Below are 26210 nucleotides of genomic sequence, written 5' to 3'. Positions count from 1 at the left end.
AAACCCAAATCTCCCAGTGTGTCTATGGAGTCAGGTGATACTCGCCCCTCCTTCTCTTCCTGCTCCTCCCCTTGTCCATGCCCTTCCTTTCATTACTTTTCTCTCTTTTGCTTGTTTTCTGATATTTTTCTACAGTAATTATCTGCACAAGTTAAGTTTTTGGCTGAGTCTTTTAGAAATGCAGGCTAATCTTTACTGGTTACATGATTGAGAGGAGGAAAAGGGAGGGGGCCAAACTTGGTCATTGTTGATAGGAGCACAGGGGATCTCTGCTTTTAGGGCATGTTTGAAATTTTCCATAATAAAAAGACAAAAACAAGTTTATGCTCTATGGACCTGGCAACGAAAGATCTTCCATATTAAACAAGAAAAATAGAGTGACAAGTGCACCCTTGTCCTGATACACTGAGAAAAGACTGGAAGGATTTAGACTCCAGGGCAAACAGTGGTTTTCTCAAATTCTTGTTGCTGCAATTTTCCCAGAATAACTTCAACATCCTGGGTAAAAAGAAGCCAGCTGGACAAAGCTGTGAAGCACAAATGTATCTCAGAAGATGGTGGTGGAGGGGGAAAGTCAGGAAACATGAGGAAAACCATATTCTCTTGGGGGAGGCTTAAAACTCCAGGATAGAATGAGAGGAAACCATCTCTGTGGAGTGTGCAGGTCCCCCTCTGAAAGCTGAACCGAGAAGAATATTAGGGAAATCCCTCCGGAACCTGCTCCGGAAGCAGCTGGAAGGCTTGTGATGTGGGAAAGCTGCCAACCTCCAGTGAACAGATGACTTTTCTGGCAAGCAGAGAAGTCCGTAAAAGTTCTCTCACTGAGAAACTTGATACCAAGTTAAAATTTGGAACAAGTAAACAAACTCACAAGGCCCACAGCAAGCTGAGGAAAAAATATCTGTAACCTGGAGACAAAGTGTTAATATCCTTAATATACACAGAGTTATCAGAGATCAACAAGGATAAAATCTCCCGGGGAAAACAAGTAGAGAGAGCCACGAACAGTTCAATAAAAAAACCACGAACATATAAATGGCCAATAAACATATTTTTAGATTCATTTTAGTTATCAAAGAAATTAAAAATTAAAAAATGAAATATGTGTGCCTATCAAATTGACATTTTTTTCTTTTATGAAAATTCCTAATGTTTGGAAATGATATGGAGAATGTGCACAAATCCTGCTGGTGGGAATATGCACAAATCCTGCTGGTAAAAAGGCACAGCCTTTCAGAAAAGGAGTGAGGTGGAGGTGAGTTGGTTATGAAAGCCTTGAAATGGTTCATATGGCCCTGCTGGTGTAGCTCATAGATCCATGAGCCAGGAGATCATGGTTCAATTCCCGATCAGGGCATTTGCCCTGGTTGTGGCTCAATTCCCAGTAGGGGGCGTGCAAGAGGCAGCTAATGGATGATTCTCTCTCATAATTGATATTTCTATCTCTCTCTCCCTCTCTCTTCCTCTCTCTGAAGTCAATAAAAACATATATTTTTAAAAATGGTTCCTATGACTCAGGAATTCCACTAGTAGACATTTATCCATTGGTAATGAAGATGGTTGTAGGCAGATTCAGCTCTGGAATGTCCCTGGAGATGGCAGTGGGCAGGGCGGCTGGACCTCAGTGCAGGAGCCTGGCTGCTTGGAGCAAGTCCCTCTCTGAGCCTCAGTTTCCTCATCTGTAAGATGGAAAGTCATAAGGATGCCAAAAAACTGGACACATCAAATGCCCAGCACATAATAAATGCTCAGTAAGTGGGATATTAGCAATGAAAACTTAATTTGCCCAGCTGGGCATGGCTCAGCAGTTGCGTGTTGACCCAGGATCCAGGCGATCTGGGTTCGATTCCCAGTCAGGGGCATGCAGGAGGCAGCCGATCAATGACTCCCTCATCACTGATGTTTCTATCCCTCTCTCTCCCTCTTCCTTCCTCTCTCTGAAATCAATAAAGATATATTTTTTAAAAAAAAACACCTTAATTTATAAGCATCTAGAACATAAGTGAGCCAAGGAGAGGAACAGAAGAGCTAAAAACCACTCCTAAACACATGAAAAGATGCTTATTTTCATCTCCAAGAACATGTGTTCATTCAAACGAAGCCAAGACACCATTTTCCACCCAGAAGGTATGAGAAATTCCAAGTTAGCTGACAGCCTGGGCAGCCTGTGGGGAAATGGGCCACCTGGTTGTTGTGAGAAGCAACAACCAGGTGGGAACATACTGATGGAGAGAGCTCTGGAGACCACTGTTGAAATGACAAGCACACATGCTCTACACCGTGAGATTTCACATTGGGGGATTTACACACGAAGACCTGCACTTGCCTGAAAAGTACATTTGAGGTTATCCCCTGTGGTGTTACCAGTTAGAGGGAAAAACTAGAAGCAAAATCCACCATCATTTAGATTGTGGTTAAATAGATTAAGGAGTTCACCTACAATCTCTCATTACCAATTGCAAATCACAAAACATTCTGACACCCAGAAGTCTTTATAAGACTGTTTAATCTTCCCTCATCCCAGTAAGTGTGAATATTTATCAGTTTATCTGCAGCGACTGGCTATGGGATATTACCCTAGATCAGTATTAGTTAGCTATAGCTGCATAACAAATGCCCCCCCCCAAGTAGCAGCTGAAAACAACACAGATCTATTATCTCAGAGTTTCTGTAGGTGAAGAACGTGGAAGCAGTTTAGCTGGGTGGGTTTCCAAGGCTCTCATAACAGCAGTTCCCAAGGGAGCTGTGAGCCACTCTAGAATCCCTGCTCTCATCTCACAGAGCCTCTGCTCATGGTGAACCCAAGGCTCCCATCACCACAATCTCTCCTTTCAGTGTTGGGAACTAGTAGCTGCTGGGAGAGGCCCTGCTGAGTTTTGGCAAATGAGATGGGACACAAATTCACGTGCATGTCAGAGCCTATGCTTACAGGGTCCCTCTGTGGCACCAACACACTCCATGTCTCCCCACTGCTCTTGTTCACCATGAGTTTGGCCAGACCAGCCACATCAGAAGACAGGTGGATGCTGTTCCAGGAACCCACTCTTTCAACCTTCCCATACACCCTGTAAAGGAGCCCCCCTACCCCCCATCAATTCACTCGTATGGCCCAAGAACCTGTGAGGTCCTCACCTGCTCCCACCTGGTCCCATGGGGCCTCTGAGAAGCCATCCAGAGTACAGGACACACCGCTGGCACTGAGGGCCTTCTTCAATTCTAAAACAACAGATAACCTCCTGGAACCACCTGGAGAAGCCCCGCCATCAAAGGGCTTCTATGCATTCTCCCAAAGAAGCCACCAGAGGGCAAAGGATAGAGGAACCAGCTCAACCAGGAACCCTAAACAAATGGCTTATTTGAGCCTCTCTCCAGGCCTGTGCCCATGCAGACATTGCTAGCCGATCCTCAACATCTTCACTGAGCCAGATGCTACCAGCTCCACCTCACAACACTGCACTTCAAGCAGATGTCACAAATCCATTGAGGATCGAATCCCCTAAGGGCATGGAAAATCTCTGGAAATGAAGGTATTACTGTCTCTGGATTTTTTTTTTCCCAATCAGAGAATAGCCTTTTTTTATTTAAAGTGTCCTCTATTCGCCGTAGCCAGTTTGGCTCAGTGGTTAGAGCATCAGCCTGTGGACTGAAAGGTCCTGGGTTCGATTCTAGCCAAGGGCTCAACCGGGACCAAGTGCAGGAGGCAAACAATTGATGTGTGTCTCTCACATTAATGTTTCTATCTATCTATCTATCTATCTATCTATCTATCTATCTATCTATCACCTATCATCTCTCCCTTCCACTCTCTCTGAAAAGCAATGGAAAAAATATCCTTGGATGAAAAAAAGGGTCCCCTATTCAAGGGACTTGATTCTTTTTGTTCAGCTACCCTCAGATGGAGCCCATGTCCTCACCCTTACCCCCTGGGTCTCAGAACTCTGTTGTCACCTCTCAAACTGCTCTGTCTGTGTCCCTTCTTCCTCTTTGTGTCCTTCAAATACAGCCTCTCAGAGATGCCTCCCCTCTTCCTACACTCCATCCTCAGGTTGTGGCCCCTCCCTTGTACTCCGCGACACCCAGGCCACCAATTCTGGCACCTCTGCTCCTGCCTCATCCTCATCACTGGGCTTAGTCCTCCTGGTAGCTGTCCCTGCTCGGGCCCATCATTTGTTCCCAGGACCATGCCCTCAGCCTCCTCCCTCATTTTCAGTCTTGCCACTGTCATCCTCTGCTCACACACCCTCCATGACTCCCTATTGCCTACCCAAAAAAGTCTAAACTCTCTGCCTGTCATTCAAGCCCCTGCATGTCTGCCTTGGCAGCCGCCAGCCTCCTCTCCTTCTGTTGTCTTTCCCTCTCTGTGCAGGCCATGTGGATGCGGTGACATTCCCTGAATCACCAAGGTATACTGCTCAGCTCCAAGTTAATGCACATGTCTCAGAGGTCACAACATTGGGTCATGAGTGAACAGACAAGGCAGGAGGGAGAATAGATGGTTCTGGAGCCTTTTCCCAAGGCAAGAGATCCTGAGACGCCTACCCCAAGTCCAAGAACTTTTGGGGCCTCAGTGCCAGCCCACAAAAACACAGGTGGTGATTGTTGAATGACTAAATGTGAATGTCTATCTGAAGTTTTAAATTCTGCCTCCTTCCACTCATCCTGAGAAGTCCTACACACCCCTGAGAGCCTCATTCCCATGCCCTCACTCAGGGATCTTCTATCACTGCCCCTCTAGGCTAGTCCACCTCTGTCCCAGTCTGGACCCTGAGTCAAAAGGCTAGTGTTCACAGGAAGTGAGGCAATGGGTACCCTGGTAGGGCTCAGTATACACAGCCAGGGGTTACCAGGCTCCCCTGAACCATAGGGGGTGAGGCTCACCTCCATCTATCCTCTGCAGCAGGATCCCCCGGATGACATCCTCATAGATGCCCTCGATGGTCAGGGCAGGGCTGCCCACAGCAAGAACATCCCCTTCAAACTCAGGCAGCTCCTGGAATGGAGCTGGGTGAGGAGCTGGGCTGGAGGGGTGGGCTGCTTCGTAGGTGCCAGCTCTAGCTCTGACCCTAGGTACCTGGGTGGCCTTTAAAATGGCCTCCTTTACCTGTATTCCCTCAGGTTGCTGTGCAAATTGATAAAGCAAAGCACATCCCACTTCAACAGGAATAGCACAGGTGTCTCCCCTAGGACCCCCTCCCCCCAGCCACTTCCTCTCAGGAGCCTGTTAGCACCTGAGACCAACCCCTGCCTGGTGCCCCTGAGCCCTGTGCAGCCAGGCCCCTGTGACCTCTCCCCTCAGCCCTTTCCCACCACCTCACTCACCCACCTCCTGCCACACTGGTCTCACTGTTCCCCCAACACACCAGGCACAGGCCTGCCTCAGGGCTTTTGCATATGCTGTGCCCTCTGCCTGGAATGTCCTTCCTTGGGACATGGCTCATGCTTTCAGCTCACTGCCTCTCAAGTGTCATCTTCTCAGGGAGAGCCTCTATGACCATAGCACCCCCCCCAACACACGCGCACTCCCTCTCTGCCTCCTTCCTTCTCTGAAACTTGTGTCACCTGCTAGTATGTGATGCATGTGCCCTCGCCCCAGCTCTCAAGTGACAGGTATCAAGCACTGTCATAGGAGAAGCAGAGGGCATAGTGGAGCCCCAGAGCTCAGGGAACAAAAGTCTCTAACCGTCACAGTGGCTCGGTGAGTGAGCGAGCATTCTGTCCACTTTATAGAGAGACACAGATGCTTGGTCGCCCCACAGGACCTGCCTGCGTGTCCCCTGTTTGCTCACCGCTTTGCAGCTTGGCTCTAGCTGGCTCAGCACAAAAGGCAAAAAGACGCAGAGCTGCCACCCACGGACGAACTTCCTCTGCGCCGAGCCACTGTCCGACTGGAACTTCTGCATGACAACACAGTGGCCAGTCCAGTAGCCCTCTGGGCACCCAGGCCCATGTTCATGCCCTCCCCACAGGCCTCACCTTCAGCACACGCCCCCTGACTTTCTCCAGCTGCTGGGCAGCCTGGTTGCAGTCCAGGGCAGTGGTCAGACACTGGTCTGCCAGCTGCAGGAAGGTGGCCACGCCATCGGCCATGAGCTGGAGGAGGAGGAACTGGGATGACTGCCAGGTAATCCACTCACCGGCCTTATCAGCTTCATTCCCACCCGACTGACACCTCAGCATCCAATCTGCCCTACCAGCCACTTCTCTCAACCTCCTCCTGTCTCAAGACATAGTACCTCCTCTCAGGACCTAGGGATCATCCAGTCAGTGGGTACCTATGTGCAAACTGGTAGAAAGCAGCCTCCCCTCTGGAGGATGGTGCCAGGGTGCCCAGCCTGGGGAGCAGAGAGCCAGCCAGAGTTCAGCCTCATCAGCTGAGCACTCTTGAGCAGTATGCAAATTGAACAATTGTGCCAGGCAGCACTGGGTCTTCTTAATCCCTGCTTCCTTCACTTACCATGTCTATTAGCAGGTCCCATCCCCTTGGCCTTCAAAATATACCCAGCTTCTCTCCACCAACAGTACCCAACTAGTTGGGGCCTCCTCCACTCCTGCCTCCCATAGCCCATGCTCCCCAAGGCAGACGTGGCTTCTTAACTTTAAATTTGGTTACACCCCTCCCCTGCTCACAAACCTGCTGTGGCTCCCCATTGCCCTTGGGACAGAGCCCAGCCTCTTAACCTCATACTGAGGGCCCTGACACACCTCACTGGCACATCTCCCACCTTTCTGCCCTCCCTTGAAACCTACAACACAATGTCTCTAAATTGCTTTATTTTCCCAAAGGCAGACAAGCTTTCTCACTTCCCAGCATTTATACACACTGTTCCCTCTACCCAGGACATGGCTCAACCCCCATTCCTCTGACTGCTGCCCCAGCTTGGAAGTCTTCTCCTGGAAGTCCTCCCAACCCTTGAGATGGATCAAGCACTTCCTCAGGGCTCCCATGGCACCTTGTGCATCCCCACCCCAGCCCTGTTCATCACATTTGATCATTGCCTGGTCATGGGTTCATGTCTACATGACACTGGGAGCCCAGCGAGGGAAGGCCATGTCTTACATGGTCACCATGACCTCCCTAGCACACATGTGGCACCTGCTCAGTGAAGACTGTTGCCCTTGCCTCCCTCCTCCCAGCCTCCCACTCACCCTCACCTGCTGTGCGAGATCTTGGGCCCCAAACACCAGACTTCGTGCTCCAAGGAAGCCAAAGGGTACCATCAACCGCCCCAAGCGACCCCGGCTCCGCTCAGCCTCACGGTAACAGGTCTGCATCAGCTCTGGATCCCATGGCATCTCACCAAATGAGTAAACCTGTGCTCCAATGACAGTCAGGTGAGAAAAACACCATCAGCTGATGGAAAAGCAGGGCCAAGGACTTCACAGCCAATTCATCAAAGGAAAAACACAAATGGGAACACATCTTACCTTGGTTATCACCACAAAAATGCATGATAAAAGTAACAGTGAGGTATGGTGTGATGGACATAAAATGGCAATAAAATGTGGAAAAAAGATAATATGTGGTGCTGGCCTGACTGAGGGGAAATGGGCACACTCAGCCCTTTTGGCACCTATGCCCACCACCCGATGGCCTCTCTGTGCTGGGCCATCTGCATAAGTGGAGTAATCCAACACCATCTGTGCCCTCAAGGAGCTCACAGAAAAGTTTGGGGAGATAGACTGTAGGCAATCAACCGCAGTGGTGTGTAAATGCCTTCATAAGGAGGGAAGCTCAGGCGGCAGCAGATGCAGAGGGGCCAGGGAAAGTTCCTGGAGGAGGTGATTATGAAATGGATGCTTAACAAGTTGAAGGTTTCCTGATGCACAGCAGGCGCTCATTTAATATCAGAACTGAGCTGACCTGCATGGAGCAGAACTGTCTGGGGATGGGTGACCTCTGGCTAAACAGAGGAATAACAGGAGGAAGTTTGGGGGGAAGGTGACTCCACACTGATATTATTAAGTGATACTCTTGTCCTCTTACTCCTTTTCCCCACATTTAAACTGTGCCCCAATGACCATACCATGGTGGTCCATAATAAGTAAAAAGCAGCCTGGAAAAAAAGTTGTTTCGAGGTTTTTCAGAAGAGAAGGTTGTCAAACAACAAAGATGCAAGGTGCATGCAACTCTTGTATGAGTTAATGGCCCAGTGAACCCCTCACCAGCAAGACCTCACCTCTTTCCGCAGCCGGGCGCCGGAGGGACTCCCACGCAGGTGGCGAGACAGGCGGTCCATGCCCTGGGCTAGGAGGGTCTGCACCGCCGCGAGCGCTGCTTGCACCGTGTTCAGCAGAGTCTGCGTGACGCGAGGCAGCTGCTCGTCGACCTTCCCGCGCAGGCACGACTCCAGGGGGCCCTGGACCTCGGCTGAGAGTGCAAAACACTGGCCTGGGTCCCCTCAAGGTGCTGGGCAAATGGGGTCGTGGGGAGACCCTGGGCTCACCAGGGTGAGGTGGGCGGGACGCTGACTCGCAGCGCGGTCTCCACCCATTTTACTGAGAAACGGAGGCTTCCAGTGCGGGGGGGGGGGGGGGGGGGGCACAGACTCAGGGCTCAGGAGCGCAAGCGGGAAGGCAGAGTCCGGGTTCCAGCCGGTTCTCTGTAACTGAGCGGAGAGGGGAGCACCTCCGCCACCTGACTGAACAACCCGCGTGAAACGTGCCGCTACCTGGGCCTCGTGTCCTTTCCAGACCGAGTTTCACCCGCTCCATCCCTGGCTGGGCTCCTTTCCCACGGTCCCGCCCTCCTTCCTGACCCCGCCCCAAGCCACGCCCACTCCCCCACCTCGTCCCCTCCCGCCACGCGGCGCCCTCGGTTTCTCCAGCGCTGCCTCGGTCTGGTCGTCTGGTCCCAGACGCTAGGTCCCGCCCCTTACACCCACCCAGCTCCCCCTTTCCGCTCAGGCTCCCCGCGGGCCTCCGTCGGGCCCGCCTCGTCTAGACCCCGCCTCGCCAGGCCCCGGCCCCCGGGCCTCACCCCGCAGCTTCCCTGCCACGCGCCCCCGCAGCCTCAGCATCTGGTCCACGTCCGGCCGGAGGGTCCTCTCCAGGGCCGCAAGCAGCTCGTCCTTTTCGGGCTGGAAGGCGCGGAGCCCCGCAGAGGCCCCGGCCAGGACGGTGGCGTGAACCGCATCCAGGAGCTGCCCGGCCAGCCCAGGGGCCAGCAGCAAGGGATGGAGGGGTGGGAGCAGCGAGGACGCGGAGAGAGAGGGAGAGTTTAGGCGACGGTCGCGGGAAGGGCGAGGCTGGGTGCCCGGGTCTGGCTCCCGGCCCCTCCGGGCCCCCACCCCCGCCACCGTGTGTTCCTGCGGCACCTCCTACATCCCGCCAGGTACCTCGGTCCAGGCCCAGGCTCTGGCTCGGCCGGCCCCCCGCAAGCCAGGCTGAGTCTGGGCTCGCAGCCCCGGCAGCAGCTCCCACATCAGCACTGCGGTCAGCACCTGCAGGAGAGGGGGCCGTGGGCTCCGCGGAAGGCCGGGAGGGTTCCTGAGGGCCCCGGTGCGGCCTTGAACAGCACTGACCTCCGCGTCCGAGCCCAGCGTCATGTCGTCATGGCCAAAGTGGCCTTGGTGCTGCCGGTAGAGCCGTATGGCCTCCAGGAAGGCATGCGCGGCGGGAGCCTGACTCCGCTGCAGGACTGGGGGGTCGGGGGAGAGGCGGCTCCTCAGGGCCCGCTCACCCCTCCTCTGCTCTCATGTCTGCCGGGCTCCCCATCTCCCCGAGAGGAAGGAAGCCCTCTGCCTCCTCACCGGGTCCCAAACACCCAGGTCTCACCCACCTCCAGACCTTTGCACAAGAAGCGCCCTCCGCGGGGAAAACGCTCCTGCAAGACCATCAGTCCGTAAGGAGCCTTTATACGGTGTAGGGAAGGCATCCCCCGCCGGCAGTCACAGACCAGGCTGCACCGCATTCCCCGCTGCCCAGTTGTATATGTTGGTCCTGTTCCCTTTACCACATGGTCGGCCCCTCATCTTTTTTGGACCCCAACTTTGACATCTCCTCCTCTTAGAAGCCCTTCCTGATCCCCCAGGGGAAGCTCCCACAAGGCTGTCCCCCATCACAGCCCTATCCCATCTGTCTCCCGCCACAACCTATTTTATAGGTAAAGAAACTGAGACTTGGAGTGGATCCCACAGTCAGCAGGAGCAGAGCCCTCTGACCCCAAGCCAGGAGCCCCCACTGCTTGACCTTCCCCAGAACCCACCTGTGCCACGAAGCCGGATGCCACCCTGCAGGGCAAGCCTCCACGCACGCTGCGCCTCCCCTGTGGCTGCAGAGAAACAGAGATGCCTTCGGAAGGGGTGCTGCAGGAACAGGGGAAAGTTCACCGGCATTTCCAGGAGGGGGTCAGGCTCTTCCTGTGTGTGGTCTGAAAGCACACAAAGGTCACATCTTCATTCATTTGCTCTACAATCATTCATTCAACTAGGAGAAAATGACCATGAAATACTTAGAGGAGACCCTGGCGTGGGCAGTTGCTCAATATGCATAAACCATGCTCTAGCTGCAGTATCCTTATTCCAGCTCCGTCCCAAGGGAAAGGTGCCCGGGGCAGACATGAGCAACTCTTCCCAGCACTGTTTCTCAGCCTCTGCATCCTTCTCAACACACTGGCCTGGGCAGCCACCAACAGCCTATCCTGGTTGGCATGTGATCTGAGCCCTGCTTGCTGTGGGGTGCTGGAGCCAGCCACGCCCAAGTTCAAACTTAGCCAAGCCATTTTCTATACACAGGGCACAGTTTTTCATCTCTCTGATCCTGTAAAATGGGCTCAAAAGTATTATCAATGGCCTAGAATGGTTGGGAGGACGCAGTGAGTGAATTTAAGTTTGTTTAATTTATTTGGGGTCTCCTAAAATCCTCAGTGTTTTGTTCTGATTTCCAGAGTAGTACATACAGACCGCAGTAAAATAAAATAATCCAGAAGGTAGAAGTTCCTGGACATCCCAGCCCTTCAACCGCAGCCCCTGGGGATTATAATAGCTGTTAACAGTCTGGGGACATTATTCCAGATTTTAAAATCTGCACAAAGATGCATGGGGTGTATTGTTGTAACAAGATGGGGTTTCCTGGTCTATAAGTTGCCTTTTGGCTCCTGCATACACGTGGGACACCGCCAGCGGCTGCTCAGCTTTCCTTTCTAAGGGCCGGGCCATAACTTATTTAATCAACCCCAAAGGATGGGTATGCATGTGGTGGGTTCCACATCCTCAACATTTCTGTAGACTGTCCTTATTGCTGTATTTGCATCATTTGGTGGCAAGATAGCTCCTGAGTGAAGCCAAGGGTACAATTCTGGCTCCGAGCCTTACTAATTGTGAGCGACGGTCCTCAGCCTCAGTGTGTGCATCTGCGGAATGAGGTAGCTAGTGATGGGGCTGCCTGCTGGGTGGATTCGAGGAGATAACACGAGTCCTCATTAGATGCGTCCAGCCCAGTTAAGCTGCTCCTTTCCCTGTTCCTGCACTGTGTGTCATGGGGGGAGGAAGAGAGAGAGAAAGAGAGGAGGAGGGGGAGGGAGGGGAGGAGAAGGGGTAATGGAGGGAGGGAGTTAGAGAGAAGGAGGGGGAAGGGGAGGAGAAGGAGAGGGTAATGGAAGGAGAGAGAGAGGGAGGAAGTTAGAGAAAAAGAGAGAGAAAAAAAAGGAGGGGGAGGAGAAGAGAGAATGGAAGGGAGGGAGGAAGGGAGAACCCTCCAGGAAACAACTAAATGAACAATACACCCAGCACCAAGTTGCACGATTTCCCCCCACCAGTGCCCATCCCCCACATACTTGCTTTTACCCTTTGCTACTTTGATTCCGGTCCAGTGACCAACCTCTTTCACTCTGATGAGAGTGGGTGTTTCTCTTTCTAGAGTCAGGATGCTTACCCAGAAACAATGCTGTCCCCCAAGGGACACTTGGCAATGTCTAGAGACATATTTGGTTGTCACACTTGGGTTTGGGACTGCTATTGGTGTCTAGTGGGTGGAGACCAGGGATGCTGTTCAACACCCTGCAGTACACAGGGCGACCCTCACTGCAAAGAATGATCAGGCCCTAGTGTCAACAGCACTGAACTAGAGACGCCTGCTTTTGGGGTCCCCAGGAGCCTTACCCGAGGAGTCTGGGCAGAGAGTGTCCAACAGGTGGAGATATTCACGCTGGGAAGTCAGGACTGTGTACCCTGTCAGGGCCGTGGAGCCCAGAGGACGGCTCCCATTTTCATATTCCTACAAAAGGTGTCCAAAGAACCACTTTGGGACAAGTCTAAACTGTGGCTTCCATGCCTCATCATAGGATCAGGGGAAGGTTTGGGGTTAGCTGGGGAAATCCTCCACCTCCCCTCCCTGCCTCCACTGCTCTTTCCCCCTCCTCCATAGCAGAGCACCCAGCCTCCACCGTGTGCCGGGCCAAGTGCTGTTGAGGATTATCTCATTGGATCAGCGCAGCCCCTTGCTTTGTAGACCATCATCACCCATTTCACAGAGGTGGAAACTGCATTCCAGGGCAACAAGTGACCTGAAGGAATTCCCCAGCCGGGAAGCAGGGCACGGGTATGGGCATGATCCACGCAGGCCTAACATGGTTTCAACCTCGGCTCTGCTGACAACCATGAGGAAGCCCCTACCCCTGTCCTGGGCCTCAGTTCATCCACCTGGCACAACAGGAGATGGTCGCCCACTGCAGGCCAAGCACACAGGGCCCCTTGCTTGATTCAGGCTAGATGACTGAAGAAAGGAGAGGGGCTATGCTGATAGCTAGACCCCCAACCCCACTCTGGGGAGCGTGGGATGGAGAATCTGGAGGCCAAAGGGACACAGGTCACTCACTCACCTCCCTGTGGCTGAACCACTCCAGGTGGCCATCCCCACGCAGGACACAGAAGATCGGCTGCCACTGGGGCGGGTGGCCCCGCAGCTGGATCAGGGGTCCTCGGTGCTCACGGACTCGGGGAAGCTTCTGTGGAGGAGGAGCCCTTGGGTACTGGGGCACTGGCCAGTGTTCCAGTGTCCAGATCACTAGGACAGCTCCCACTGTGTCCCAGGTGCCACTAAGTACAGAGCGCGTGGGTGCTGCTATGTGGCACTCCTGTTCTTTATCAAGCACTCTCATAGCATGCACTTGTGTGGGGTCCTTCCAAATATGAACTGATTTATCTTCCACACAGCCCTGAGACAGGGCAGTCTTGTCATCTCCACTTCATCTGGAAGTGGACCCTTCCCCACTTGATTCTCAGATGAGATCCCAGCCCTGGCCAACACCTTGATTGCAGCCTGTGAGAGACGCTGAAAGAAAGGACTCAGAGAAGCTGCATCTAGATTCCTGATTCACAGCAACTGTGAGATAATAAGTGTGTGTTGTTTTAAGCTACTGATCTGTAGTATATTGTTACACAGCACTCACTAACCAATACAAGTGGTGTTGCTGGGTCATGGGGCAGGTGTAGTTTAACTGTATGAGTGAAGGCCTGGCCTCTGTCCACAGACCCCACCGTCAGGCAGGAGGACATTTTCTTTGTCCTGTTTCATTTCCTTTGTCACTCTTCGTACTACCTGAATTGTGTGTTTTGTGTCATCACTGGGTCCCAGAGCAGTGTCTGGTACATAGTTGGTGCTCGTTACATATTTAATGAATCAATTAACTGCAATTGTAATATTTTGATTCTTTGGTGGGATGGTGGGAACTCAGGTGTGTTTGTTAATGATTCTCCATACCTTTTCCCAGCTATGAGAATTTTCATAACAATATTTTTTAAATGTTATTATAGAAATTATATAGCCTGGCCAGTGTGGCCCAGCAGTTGAACATCGACCTATGATTCAGGAGATCATGTTTTGATTCCTGGTCAGGGCACTTGCCCAGGTCGTGGGCTTGATCCCCAGCAGGGGCCATGCAGTAGGGAGCTGATCAATTACTCTCTCATCATTGATGTTTCTGTCTCTCTCTCCCTCTCCCTTCCTCTCTCTGAAATCAACAATATATATATAAAGGAATTATATATAAAATAAAAACATATAAAATAAGTATTATATAAAATGTTCAAACTGAAGCAAGGGGAAGTCCCTCCACACTGCTTGAAACCCAATGTCAGCTGTGGCCTGGCCCAGGTGGCTGAAACCAGCAGCAGGTGGTGTAAGGTGCAGGTGGGGGTGACACCCAGGCCCCATGATGCCCCAAGAGGGACAGGGAGAGCCCTGGTTAGGAGGGGGCTCAGTGTCCACAGTGCCAGGGAGCCCCCATCTCAGGGCAGGCATAGTTGGGAGAAGAGGCATCTGAGAGAAGTGGGAAAACTCACAACCCTGATAGGGCAGGGGACCCAGTGTCAGTAAAGAATATGAGTCCAAGTGCAAATCATGCCTCTGCCTCTTGCTGACAGTATGACCTTAGGCAGATCACTTTGCCTTTCTGTGCCTTGGTTTCTTTGCTGGTCAAAGACCCATTTCTTGGGCTGGTGAGAACTGAGTATGTTGTGCCAGGCACAGGGAAGACCTGGGTGCCATTGCCAGCTCAGCAGACATGTGGAGCTAGAACCAAGCAGCTCCAGGCTCCTCTGTTCCATCCACAGACTATTCCTGTACTATGTGCAGTCACTGTGCGGGCATGAGAAGTGGGGATGAGGGGAAGAGAAGACTATGCCTGGCCCCTGCCCTAGCACAGCAGACCCCTGGAGGTGACTAATGTGTGACCTGGGGTTTTGCTGGAGAAGCAGTGAGATGGGGGTCTCAGAAGAAGCGCCCAACTCAGGCAGGGGCCATGGAAATCCAGGAAGGCTTCCTGGAAGAAGTGGCAGATGAAGTACACGGAGTATCCAGTGGCCTGGGCTGGACGCTGCGGACACAACAGAGACCAAGACATATCCCGTTCTGTTCTCTGCAGCTCACAGAGCAGCCAGTGCTGTGTCCTTGAATGTGGCACTCAGGGCAAGCTTTTTCCAACCTCAGGCTTTTGTACTGGCTGTGCCCTCTGCCTACAATGCCCTTCCCATTCTGGGCTACAGATCTGGCTCCTTCTCATCCTTTACATCTCAGATCAACTGTACCCAACTGTACCCAACAGTGCCCTTCCTCTTGATTTCTTAGCACCTATCAGAAGTTATCCTGCACCATGATATTAACTTTTGGGGGTCATTTTCCCCAATCAGACTGTGAGCTCCAGAGAACAGAGTGGAATATGTCTTGGTCTCTGCTGTGTCCCCAGTGTCCAGTCCAGGATGTGCCAGTGAATGTTACAGTCACCCTAGGTTTTGGCACCAGCAAGGACAAAGGTGTGAGAAGTGCCCCCCCCACACACACACACTGAACCAACGGCCCCTGCAGACTCGCTCACTCAGCAGCCCTCCACCTTCATTTGTGGCACCCACTTTGCTGTGCAGCAATTGGCATCCAGCCAGCTCCTGGGGGACTAGCTCCCGGGAAATCTGCTGCAGGACAGAGGCTGCCAGCTGCACGCGGTATTGGGGCAGGAAGTTCCTCAGCAGGGCATCCACCTGACCTGCAGGGACAAGGGAACAGCGAGGTGGCTGAATCAGGCCACCTACTCAAATCCAAAAGCTACCCCATGCTCCAAGTTCCATTTACCCTTAGCCCTCTGCTGTCTGTTTCCATCCACATGAGGGAAAGGGGGAGTTAAGGGGCTCTGGCTTAATTTGTAACTGATGCACAACAAACTTTAATTGTATAAAGCATAGAATTTAATGAGCTTTCACACATGTCCACCCCCAGAAACCACGATCAAGATAATGAACAGTTTCATTGCTCCTGAAAGTTTTTTCATGCCCCTTACCTAGAGAAATATTCAGAATCTTTTAAAAGCCTTACCCCAGCACAGAGAAACTTTCTGAAGTGATGGAAGTATTCTGTATCCTGTTCTAAGAGGTGATCACACAGGTGTTAAAGTTCTTCAAGCTGTTCCCTTAAGATGCACGCACTTGACTATATGTAAAACATACAGTCCATCCCGCTGCCTGGAATGTGGGCCTAGAATGGCTGGAGCTTCAGCAGCCTTTATGTGCCATGAGGTGACTTCAGGCACAGAAACCACTCATGGTAGAACCATGAGATGGAAGAAGTTGGGTTATCTAACTTTTACCAGCATATCTGCCACTGTACCCCCATAGGAGAGAGTACTAAATCTTTGCCTTAAGCTACTACAGAAAAAACCTGATAACTTGACTTTTCCTAATCTAGATCATGAGTTCATTATATTCCGTGCCCAGCACACAGTAAATACTCAACCATGTGTATGGGGGATGAAAGGTACTGGCTATTCTTTGTCTCAAATCAGAACTGTCACTCAGTCTCTGGGGTCCACACAGAGGGATCTATTGACCCCTGCCCACCTTGGGGGAAGGATTATCCCCCAAGATGTTTGGGCCCAGGGCACCCCCCACCTGACCCATGCCCCATACCCTAAACCCATGCCAAGTCAGGTTACCAGATTTACCAAATAAAAGTACATGACACCAGTTAAATTTTAATTTCAGGTAACTAAGGAATTATTTTTTAGCATAACTATGCCCTCATGCAAAATTTGGGACATATACTAAAAAATTATTTATTACTTCTCTGGAATTCACAATAGGGCACCCCATGTATCTGACAACCCTGAACACTCCTCCCCATCCCCACCCCTCCTGACCCTAGCTCACCCCTCAGGTGCTGCTGCTGCCGCTTGTCCAGGGGGCTTGAAGGCCGCCCGCCCATCTTGCTGCTGTGTCCAGGATCTTCTAGTGTGAAGCAGACATCCCTCTCCAACCCACAGCTCCCCAGGTTCCTCTGCTCAGGGACACCCTGGTATCAGGGCAGCCTGTGAGGATCCTGGATGCTGTGGCTATCAGTGTCTGGGGTCAGAAGCCAGAGCTTGGCCCCCCATTGTGTGTTGAGAGGGTGACGATGCCCGCCCCCTGCCCCACCCCACCCTGCACCTGCGTCCTCCCAACTCCCCTGGGGCCAAGGCCCCAGAGCTGCTGGTTTCTGTAGGGGCTGCCCCAGCAGCCTCAAGAGTGAGTGCAGGGGTGGGAGACAAATATTCTGGCTGGCTTTGGAGGAGGAATGCAGGGCAGATATCTGGCAGGACCAGGCAACCAGTTGGTGTGTGCAGGGCAAGAAAGGATGGGCAGGGATAGGGTGTCTATCCTCACCTGATGCCCACCCCACTGTGCCTGCCCCATGCTGGGCAATGTTGGAGGGATTCAGCCCTGGCTCAGCCACCAGGAGTCCCCAGGCTGGGGAGACAGAGCAAGCCCACACCCCCCGTCCCCAGGGTGAGTATTGGGACTGAGGGAGCAAGTGGTGGGGTCCCAGATGACGACGGTAGGGGAGAGGGGGTCGAGTAGGAGGCGTGGAGATTTAAGAGGAGCACTGGCTCCTCCCTCATCCCCAGCACCTCCCCCAGCCCCACCCACCAAGCATTCATCTCATCTCTATTTCATTCTTTAAGTGACTCTTAAAGGTGCCCTCACTCTCAGGCCCCAGCCCATCTCCGGCACATCCCAAATTCCAAGCCCTGACCTCTAGCACCTCCTGTGGTTCCCCATACCCTAGGGGGAAATGCCAGGCCCTGCAGAGCCCCCAGTCTCAATGGTTCCCTCCAGCCCACTCACTTCCCTGCAGCTGCCGCAGCCCCCATGGACCATTCTAGGCACGCCAACAAAAACTGTCAGGTAGCCGGCTGGGTGTGGCTCAGCAGTTGAGCATCAACCTAGGATCCAGGAGATCGCGGTTCGATTCCCAGTCAGGGCACATGCCCAGGTTGCGAGCTCGATCCCCAGTCAGGGGCAGGCAGGAGGCAGCTGATCAATTACCGTCTCATCATTGATGTTTCTCTCTCTCTCCCTCTCCCTTCCTCTCTCTGAAATCAATAAAGATATATTAAAAACAAACAAAAAAACTGTCAGATAATAAAGTTAAGGGGCAAAAATGGAACAGGACAGGACAGAAAATGCTAGGGGCAGGAAGGGGTCGGGATGAGATGCTGCACCAAGACCTGAAGGAAGCGAGGGCTCAAGCCATACAAAATAGCTGGAGGAAAGAATTGGCAGGGGGCACAGCACATGCAAAGACCCTAAGGTGGGAACAACACAAAGTGGGTGGGATGGAAAAGGGTGAGGGGCAGATGTTAGGAGAGGAGGATGGGGGTCACAGGGGCCACAAGGGGACTTATGGGCCAATAGGAAGGGTGAGTTTCACCCAAGGTGAAAAAGAACCACAGGCAGATCTGGTGCAAGGACAGCTGCTGTCATGAGGAGAGGGGCACAGGAGAGGTGACGCGCCTCAGGAAGGGTCCCACTTGTGGGGTCTCCGTGCCACTATCATTTTTCCTCTGCTCTGGCAACCCCTGCCCTGGACTCTGCTCCAGGGGTCATGGCCACCTGTGCTTGCTCAAGCCCATGGCTGGGCAGCCTTCCTTTCAGCTCCCCTCCCTCCTTTGCTTTTCTCAACCTATTTCCTTCCCCTCTGGCCCTGGACCACTTCCTCACTCTCACATCTGAGTGACTGACACCAACAAGTCGTTGAAGGAAACTTCTCTTTCTGTGGTTTCAACTTTGAGGTTTCAATTCCCATGTCCCCTTCAGATGCCTCTGTGGGACACCCCCGGGCACCCATGCTCCCTACACTCTGTGCCCACTAGTCTCCCACACTGAGGTCCCAGGAGCCAGAGAAGCTGGGTGGGCCCAGCAGATGAAAATGCTGCAGCCCTGGCACAGCTGTGACTAAAGAGGAATCTTGGTCCAGCTGGTGTGGCTCAGTGGTTGAGCATCAACCTATGATCCAGATCAAGGTTCGATTCCCCGTCAGGGCACATGCCCAGGTTTCAGGTTCAATCCCCAGTTGGGGCTCATGCAGGAAGCAGCCAATCGATGTTTCTCTCTTACATTGATGTTTCTCTCTCTCTCTCTAAAATCGTAAGAACATATAAATAAATAAATAAACACAATGGCTGTGTGCAGTAGGAACGCTGCCAGAGTGTGTGTAGTGGGTTGAACTGTGTCCCACCAGAAAGATACATCCACAGGTCACTATAAAAAAAACAGAAAATAACAAGTGTTGGTGATGATATGGAGAAACTGGAACCCTCGTGCACTGTTAGTGGGAACGTAAGATGGTACATCTGCTGTGGAAAATAGTATGGAGGTTTCTCAAAAAATTAAAAAATTACCATATGACCCAGCATTTCTATTTCTGGGTATATCCCTTAAAGAACTGAAAGCAAGGTCTCAAAGAGATATTTGTACACCAATGTTTATAGCAGCATTAGTCACAAGAGCTAAACCATGGAAGCAACCCAAGTGTCCACAGATGAATGGAAAAGCAAAATGTGGTTCATCTACACAGTGGAATATTATTTAGCCATAAAGAGGAAGAAAACTGTAACATATGTGACAACATGCATGAATCTGAGGACATTATGTTGAGTAAAATAAGCCAGACACAAAAGGACAACTACTGTATGATCCCATTTATATGATGTCCCTAGAATAGTCAAATTCACAGAGACAGGAGTAGAATGGTGGGCTAGGGGAGGGGGAGTTACCGTTTAATAGGGACAGAGATTCCGTTTGGGAAGATGGAAAGTTCTGGAGATAGATGGTGGGGATGGTTTACAACAGTGAGAATGTACTGAACTGGACACCTAAAAATGCTTAAGATAGTAAACTTTATGTTATGTGTATTTTAACACATACATACACAATATGTCCACGTCCTAACCCTGGAATCTCAGAATGTGACCATATTTGGAATAAGGGTCTTTACAGATGCAATCAGCTAAGGCTCCTGAGAGGAGTTCATCTTGGATTTAGGGTGGTCCTATATCCAAAGTCACTGTCCTTAGTAGAAGAGGACACAGAGAGACACATGAGAAAGCCATGTGATGACAGATGCAGAGACTAGAGCGATGCAACACCACCAAGGGTTGTTGGTCACCCCTAGAAGCCAGGAGAGGAGCCTGGGACAGACTTCCCCTCAGAGCCTCCAGAAGGAGCCAACCCTGCCGCCACCTTGATTTCACACTGCTGGCCTACAGAAGTATGAAATCAATCTTGTGGTACTTTGCTACACAGCCCCAGGAAACTGATTGAGGGTACCCATTCCTGTCCTCCACCTGCTGGGACAAGGGCTTCGAGTCAGCCTGTGAGCTCCTTGTCCCACTGGCCACCAAGTACCACAAGACAGTGGAGACTTGGAGCAAAGGCTCCTTTTAATATCTGGGAAGGGCTAGTGGACAGGCCCTGTCAGCACCATGTGGCTTTTCTAAAGTGAAACCTAGAGCATGACAGTGGAGGGGCCCAGCCCTAGAACGTCCCAGCCCCCTCAGGTCGCACATGGTCCCAACTGTGGTGTCCCTAGGGATCAGCTACAAAGTGGAATGCTTCTCGAACGGCACGGTCAAGAGTCGAGCTGCTGCCTCATCCAGGAACCAGCAGAGTTTCCCAGTGTGGGGCTGGACAAGGGCGGCAGGGAGCAGGCTGTCTTGCTTGTCCTCCAAAATGCGCTGCGTGAAGAGGGTATGATTGTGAGGACCGGCTGCACCCCTGGCGCTCCTCAGAGCTCTCAGGCCCCCCATGGACTAAGCTACTCTCTAGATGTGATGTCACTCTTCCAGCTGTCCCAGCTTAAAACGGCAGGGACAGGTCCCTTCCTTTCTATCATCTGTAACTATAATATGGGTTTGGCACAACTTTTCTGCAAAGACCAGAGAGTCACTATTTCGGTTCACATATGGGCATGTGTGTTCCAACAAACCTTTATTGGTGGACACTGAAATCTGAATTCTGTTGAATTTTCACATGTCCAGGGATATTCTTCTTTTGATTTTCCCTCCCAACTGCTTAAAAAGGTAAAAACTTTTCTTGGCTGGTGGGACTTGGCCCAGGGCCGTGGTGGGTCAATCCTCTAATGTGACCTCATGGTGAGTGGGCATTATAAACACTGCTTTTTGCCAGCTAGGCCTGCCCCAAGAACTCTGTGCTTATAATCAACTGGCTTCTGATCATGACCCTGTGAAGTCAACTCTGTTCTCACCCCATTTTACAGTCTGGGAAACTAAGGCTCCAGGAGGCCTCTCTCAGGGAATCCATGGGGAGGGGAGCCCTCATGACCCACCTTGTAGATGGGAAAGTTGAGGCTGGGGAGGGGGTGGTGACCTGAGGCCATGGTAGGCACCACTGGCAGGGACATGGATCTGCTGTACTCTTAAGAGTCTGTATCCCAAACCGCAACATTAGCCACCCCTGTGAGGACATCTGGGCCCAATGGTTTGGGAGAAAGAATTATTATTTATTTATATTTAAAAATATTTCTAGTTTCTCCTATAGTTGTTGGTCTTTTCAATGATGGCAATTAAAATATTTTTTCATTTAGTTTTAGTATCTTAATTTAGTTTATATTTTCCTAAAATATTATGTATAACTATACCTCCTTTCTTATTCCTACATTTGATTTTTCTTCTTCTTGATCAGCTTTGCCAGGGGGTTGTCTATTTTTTGGACCTCTTTACCATTAAATTTTTTAAAATATCAACCAATTCATTAATTTCTAACTTTGCTTTCATTTATTCCTTCTGCTGATTTTACTTAGATTTATATTATTGCTCATTTTTCTAATTCAAGAGTAAAGTGCTTGATTTGTTTATTCAACAGTTTTCTATTAATATTTTAAAAAATATTCTAATGCTATGAATTTACCTCTGAGTGTAGCTTTGGCCTCATCAATTTCATTATGTAATTATTCATTTCTAACTAGCCTGTAACGGCAGTTTCCATCTCCCCTTCAACCAATAATTACTGAAGTACCTTGGGATCTGGTACTTCCAGCACAATAACACCTGGGATCATATTCTATCCCTAGACTCACATGCCTGTAACCTTCCTGGGAATGGAGCCCCCAGCTTTACCTTCAGAACAGCTGCCTTGCCTTCTCCAGTTGCCACAAAGATGACAGTTCGGGCTGCGTTCAACACAGGAAGTGTGAGGGTCACACGCTGTGGAGGTGGCTTTGGGGAGTCACTAATAGGGGCCACAATCTTCTCCCGTTCCTGGGGGAGGGAGACCAGGTAGAGAGAGGAGGACAATGTCACTTCAAGTTCTTGAGTACTCATGCAAATCACGCATAATTCACCCATCATTCCATCCCACCCTACTAATCCTCTGGTACTTGATATAAGGCCCCTATTATAAGATGGGTAAACTGAGGCGCAGAAGGATTTAGCCCAGTGGGCATGCCTATTAGCAGAAGCTGACTCAAACCCTGTTTAGGCACCTCCTGGCCTCCCTCTGGAAGCCCCAGACAGCAGAGGCCAGAGCTCAGTGCACTTGGGGCCTGTTGGGTGCACGCACCTGCAGGAGGGGATGGTCTGGGAAGAGTGAGCAGGTATGTCCATCAGGTCCCACTCCCAGGATCAGCAGGTCAAAAACTGGGATGGAGTCCCCTTGAAAGGCCTGGGTGGGAGAAGACAGTCCACAGAGATTGTGAGGAAGGGGCTCGAAGAACACAGAGACAATTGTTTCAGAAAAAGAATCACAAGTAGATATAACAAAGAGAGCAATGCTCAGTCTCACCTGCATAAAAGGGACTCTAAATCTACGAGGTTCTACGTTTCACCTGCCCAACTTGCCAAGAGTCTGGGGACACAACTGTCTCCAAGATGTGAAGACCCAGGCCAGCTACCAGTGTGTCAGAGGTGAGGGCACCCTTGGGGACCCCAGGGCAGGGCAGTGGCCTATCAAAGGAGGAATTCTCAAAGGGGTCAGCCGACTGACCCCAGGGGAGTTTCTGCCAATGACAATCACACAGTGCTACCTACAAAGCTGCTGTTTCACTGGGAGTAGTCATCATGTGGACAAGGTCTCCCTTTGGCTGCTCCAAGGGACTCACCTGTCTCAGCTTCTTGGCATAGTCCTCTGCTGCCTCCTCCACTGGAAGCTGGGGGTTAATGGTGATCACCTGGCTGTCGGGGATGGGCAGCTTGGAGAGCAGGTGGGTCTGTGGCACATGAAGAGACAGTGTCACCAACAGTAATGCACAGGTCATGGAATTGTGGGTTTGCACGTGTGCCCACATGGATCATCCACGCCTGTATGAGTCAGGATCCGGTGGATTCCCAGTGTCGATCCGCCTGGAGACTTTCAAGTCCATTAAGACTGGGGGTTTCCTGGCCCTTGCTTTCACCTGTCTGGCCAACAACACTGTTTGAAAGCCCCCATGGTTCCTTGGCACTTGGGATAAAACCCAGCCCCTCTGTTCCCTCCACAAGGCCTTGCTGACGTTCTTACTCCAGCCTATACACAAGCTATACACTGGGGGAGGTCAGGCTGGGCAGGTTGAAACCCCGGCTCCCCCACTGGCCACTAGGCGACTCAGGCAGGTAAGTGCCCTTCTTCTGGTCTCAGTTACCCCATCTATGAAATGGAGGTACTGACAGCCACTGCCTCATAGGCTATTGTGGGGTTTCATGAGATGATGTGGATCAAGCGTTTGGTAATCGGTAAACCTTCCTTACCACACACACAAAAAAGAGAAAGAAAAAAAGGAAAATAATCACCTCAAGCTTCTATGCAAAAAGAATGCAACACAATCAGGACCCATGTGACCGGAGGCTCCTCTCCTGGTCAAGCCCATCCCTCCCACACCTCCCACACCTCCCACACCTCCCACACCTCCCTGGACAGGTTTTTCTCCTCCAGGCAGGAGGAGCGAACGCAGACAAAGCCGGGGAACCCAGGACAGACCACGGCTCCTCCAAGCCTGTTATCCAGCTTCTAAAACGCTGAGGCCGGGGTTCAAAGACAACCCGCCTCGGAGGTCATAACGCAACAAGTTGCATGGAGACCATGGAGAACTCGTCCAGGTTGTAGAGAAGGAAACTGAAGTGCAGGCTCCACGCCAGAACCCTCCAGCCTGGCTCTTTCCGTAACTCTGCGCTCGCACCAGGATGCGGCACCTGAACTTCCCTAGATATCTGGCATGGGCCACTATGCGTCACTCCAGCCTTTACCCAGACCGTTCCCTCAGCCTGGCTGCCCGATAAAGCACGAAGAGGGGCTTCGAAGCCCCTACCGGCCCATCCAGGTGGCACTGCGGGTGCAGCCTAGGTGGGACCTCAGGGCACCAGGTCGACCACTCCCAGCTCCCATCCAGATAAGAGGCTGAGGGCACAGTGTGATCCGCGGCGGCCCCCGTAGTCGCGCTAAGGCGACCGGCCCCCTGGGCGTGGCCCCCGGCGGCCCCCGTAGCTCTCACCCGGTAGAGGCCGTACGTGCTCTCGGCGTGCTCGAAGGGCACCAGGCGCTCGTCGCAGAAGCCCAGCGTCCAGTGCGTGAGGCTAGCTAGCCCGGCGGGGGCGATGGCGGCGGGCAGCTCGCGGGCCAACATCGAAACCAGGCTGCCGCCAGACAGGCCGAGCGCGAAGCGGGCGCGGGCGCCCGCCAGGCAGCACGCGGCCCGCTGTGCCACCAATTGCGCCAGCGATGCGCCGAGCTCTTGCGGGCTCGAGAAGACCGAGATGAGGCCCGGGGCCGACACGGCCATCGCGACGGCGGGAGGCGGAAGTGCTCCAGGCAGCGGCCAGTGCGCCTGCGCACCTGTTGGCCCTGCCACCCAGGGCTCCCTCTGTACCTTTGGGCCGCTGCCTCTGGCACATGCGCAGCTCCGCAAGTGAAGCCCGAGCAGGGCGGAGCAGTTGGACTCTCTCGGCTCATCGATTTTTTTGCTCGTTGGACCCAAGGTCTGTCCTGGGTTGGAGCTGGCAGAGCCGGCGCAATTGCTCCCAACCGAGTAGTGTCAGGGCGAGGCCAGAAAGGGGAGCCCAGAGCTGGGGAACCCTAAGAGGGGGACCTGGGGTGGGGTGGAGGAAGATGAGACTTCCTGAAGGAGGGCGCATTTTGAGTTCCTGAACCTTCTAACATATTTATCTTGTTGATAGTTGTGTTTCTTTAATTAACATATAAGCTCCATGAAGGCAGGGTTTTGTTCACTGATGCCTCAAAAGTCCCCTGAGTTATGCCTAGCAGAGTAGGAGCTGAAAACGTGTTGAATTCCTTGTGCAGATGCTCCCTGGGGACCTCTGTCTGAGGGCTCAGAGGCTTCCACCATAGCTCTTGCCTGGAGAAGCCCCCAGACTGGTGCAAATAGGATAGAGCTGGTATAAAATAGAGAGCTCTCAAGCCATGGAGGAATCCTAAATGCATCTTCCCAAGTGAAAGCCGGTCAAAAAGGCTACACATTCTATGATTCCAAGTGCATGACATTCTGGAAAAGGCAAAACTATGGAGACGGGGGAAAAAAATCAGTGGTTGTTTGGAGTAGGGGTGGAAGGGAGGGAGGAAGAAATGGGAGCATAAAGAATGTTCAGGGGGAAGAAACTTCTTTTTGACACTATAATGATGGATGCACATTATACATTTGTTGAAACAGAATTTACAGTGAACCCTAATTTAAACTGCAGGCTTGAGTTAGTGATGAAATCAATATTGATTCATCAATTGTAACAAATATAGCACTAATGCAAGATATTAATAATGGTGAGAAAGTAGGTGGGAACTCTGTGCTTTCCGCTTATTTTTCTGTAAAATGAGAACTGCCCTAATAAAGTCTGAATTAAAACAACATACAGCCTGATTTGTCATCAGGATTTTTATCACCATCTCAGAGGGTATTTCATTTTCTGCAGAAGAGTCACAGGCTTTGGGAACTCTCCAAGGTCCCTACCGGGCCACTTTCTCAACAGGAGACCCTGGCAATCACTTCATTCCCCTCCCCGTGCCTCAGTTTCCTCATCTGTACAAGGGGGACCATGATGACACAGAGGTGGTCATGACGTCCAAAGGGATGTTATCCAGGATGCACTTGCTTGTCAGTACACTAGGGGTGCCCCATGCCCATTGGCAGCAGACCCTTCTCCCACCCTCACTGGGTATCTTGGGAGGGCTCTACCTTGCCTCCCTCTACCTGCAAACTGTGGGCATCCAAGGACCTGCCCCACACACTGATGGTTCATCTAGCCTTGACCCAGCCAAGGCCTTGTCCATCCCCCGATACACCCCAGGATCACCCACTCAGTGCCCCCACCCAGACAGTGCTCAGTTCTCGCAAATATTTCTTCCTCTGTCTTCTGGAGACAAGATGAGACAGACACTAATACTGGAGAGGGGGCAGAAGAAGGTAGAAGTTGAGAGTTTAGACTCTGAAGCTTGATGTCCTGGGTTAATATTCCAGCAGCTCTCACCTAG

General features: G+C 51.9%; 2 protein-coding genes across 2 annotated transcripts; both read right to left on the bottom strand.

Moving 5' to 3' along the window:
* Positions 1-1033: 1033 nt before the first annotated feature.
* NIBAN3 (niban apoptosis regulator 3) lies at positions 1034-16814 on the bottom strand. Its single transcript, XM_081135834.1, has 15 exons — positions 16632-16814; positions 15345-15475; positions 12818-12943; positions 12099-12213; positions 10205-10369; positions 9522-9637; positions 9336-9440; positions 8978-9140; positions 8178-8368; positions 7153-7311; positions 5974-6090; positions 5787-5894; positions 4879-4990; positions 3133-3216; positions 1034-1679 (listed from the first exon to the last, which is right to left on the bottom strand). The coding sequence occupies exons 1-15, from the start codon at positions 16684-16686 to the stop codon at positions 1573-1575; spliced, it is 1854 nt and encodes a 617-aa protein (XP_080991960.1). The 5' UTR covers positions 16687-16814; the 3' UTR covers positions 1034-1572.
* Positions 16815-19426: 2612 nt separating this feature from the next.
* On the bottom strand, positions 19427-25574 carry PGLS (6-phosphogluconolactonase). The gene is made up of 5 exons (XM_081137238.1): positions 24223-25574; positions 22858-22965; positions 22320-22421; positions 21878-22018; positions 19427-20476 (listed from the first exon to the last, which is right to left on the bottom strand). The coding sequence occupies exons 1-5, from the start codon at positions 24508-24510 to the stop codon at positions 20339-20341; spliced, it is 777 nt and encodes a 258-aa protein (XP_080993364.1). The 5' UTR covers positions 24511-25574; the 3' UTR covers positions 19427-20338.
* Between the last annotated feature and the right edge of the window lie 636 nt (positions 25575-26210).

Source organism: Miniopterus schreibersii (genome assembly GCF_964146895.1).
Source record: "Miniopterus schreibersii genome assembly, chromosome: 4".
Lineage (NCBI taxonomy): Eukaryota > Metazoa > Chordata > Mammalia > Chiroptera > Miniopteridae > Miniopterus > Miniopterus schreibersii.
This window is presented reverse-complemented; position numbering and strand designations above follow the sequence as displayed.

What these genes read in the sequence shown, in the direction of transcription:
- NIBAN3 (XM_081135834.1), bottom strand. Translation starts at nt 16,686, where the DNA reads ATGGGCGGGCGGCCTTCAAGCCCCCTGGACAAGCGGCAGCAGCAGCAC. An exon ending in GCCAATTGCTGCACAGCAAA is followed by an intron (nt 12,944 to 15,344) that starts GTGGGTGCCACA and finishes CCTCCTCCACAG; the next exon opens with AAGCTTCCCCGAGTCCGTGA. An exon ending in GAGCCTGGGCCTGGACCGAG is followed by an intron (nt 9,141 to 9,335) that starts GTACCTGGCGGG and finishes CTGGCCGGGCAG; the next exon opens with CTCCTGGATGCGGTTCACGC.
- PGLS (XM_081137238.1), bottom strand. Translation starts at nt 24,510, where the DNA reads ATGGCCGTGTCGGCCCCGGGCCTCATCTCGGTCTTCTCGAGCCCGCAA. An exon ending in CAGACCATCCCCTCCTGCAG is followed by an intron (nt 22,019 to 22,319) that starts GTGCGTGCACCC and finishes TCCCTCCCCCAG; the next exon opens with GAACGGGAGAAGATTGTGGC. An exon ending in GCAAGGCAGCTGTTCTGAAG is followed by an intron (nt 20,477 to 21,877) that starts GTAAAGCTGGGG and finishes CTCTTCACGCAG; the next exon opens with CGCATTTTGGAGGACAAGCA.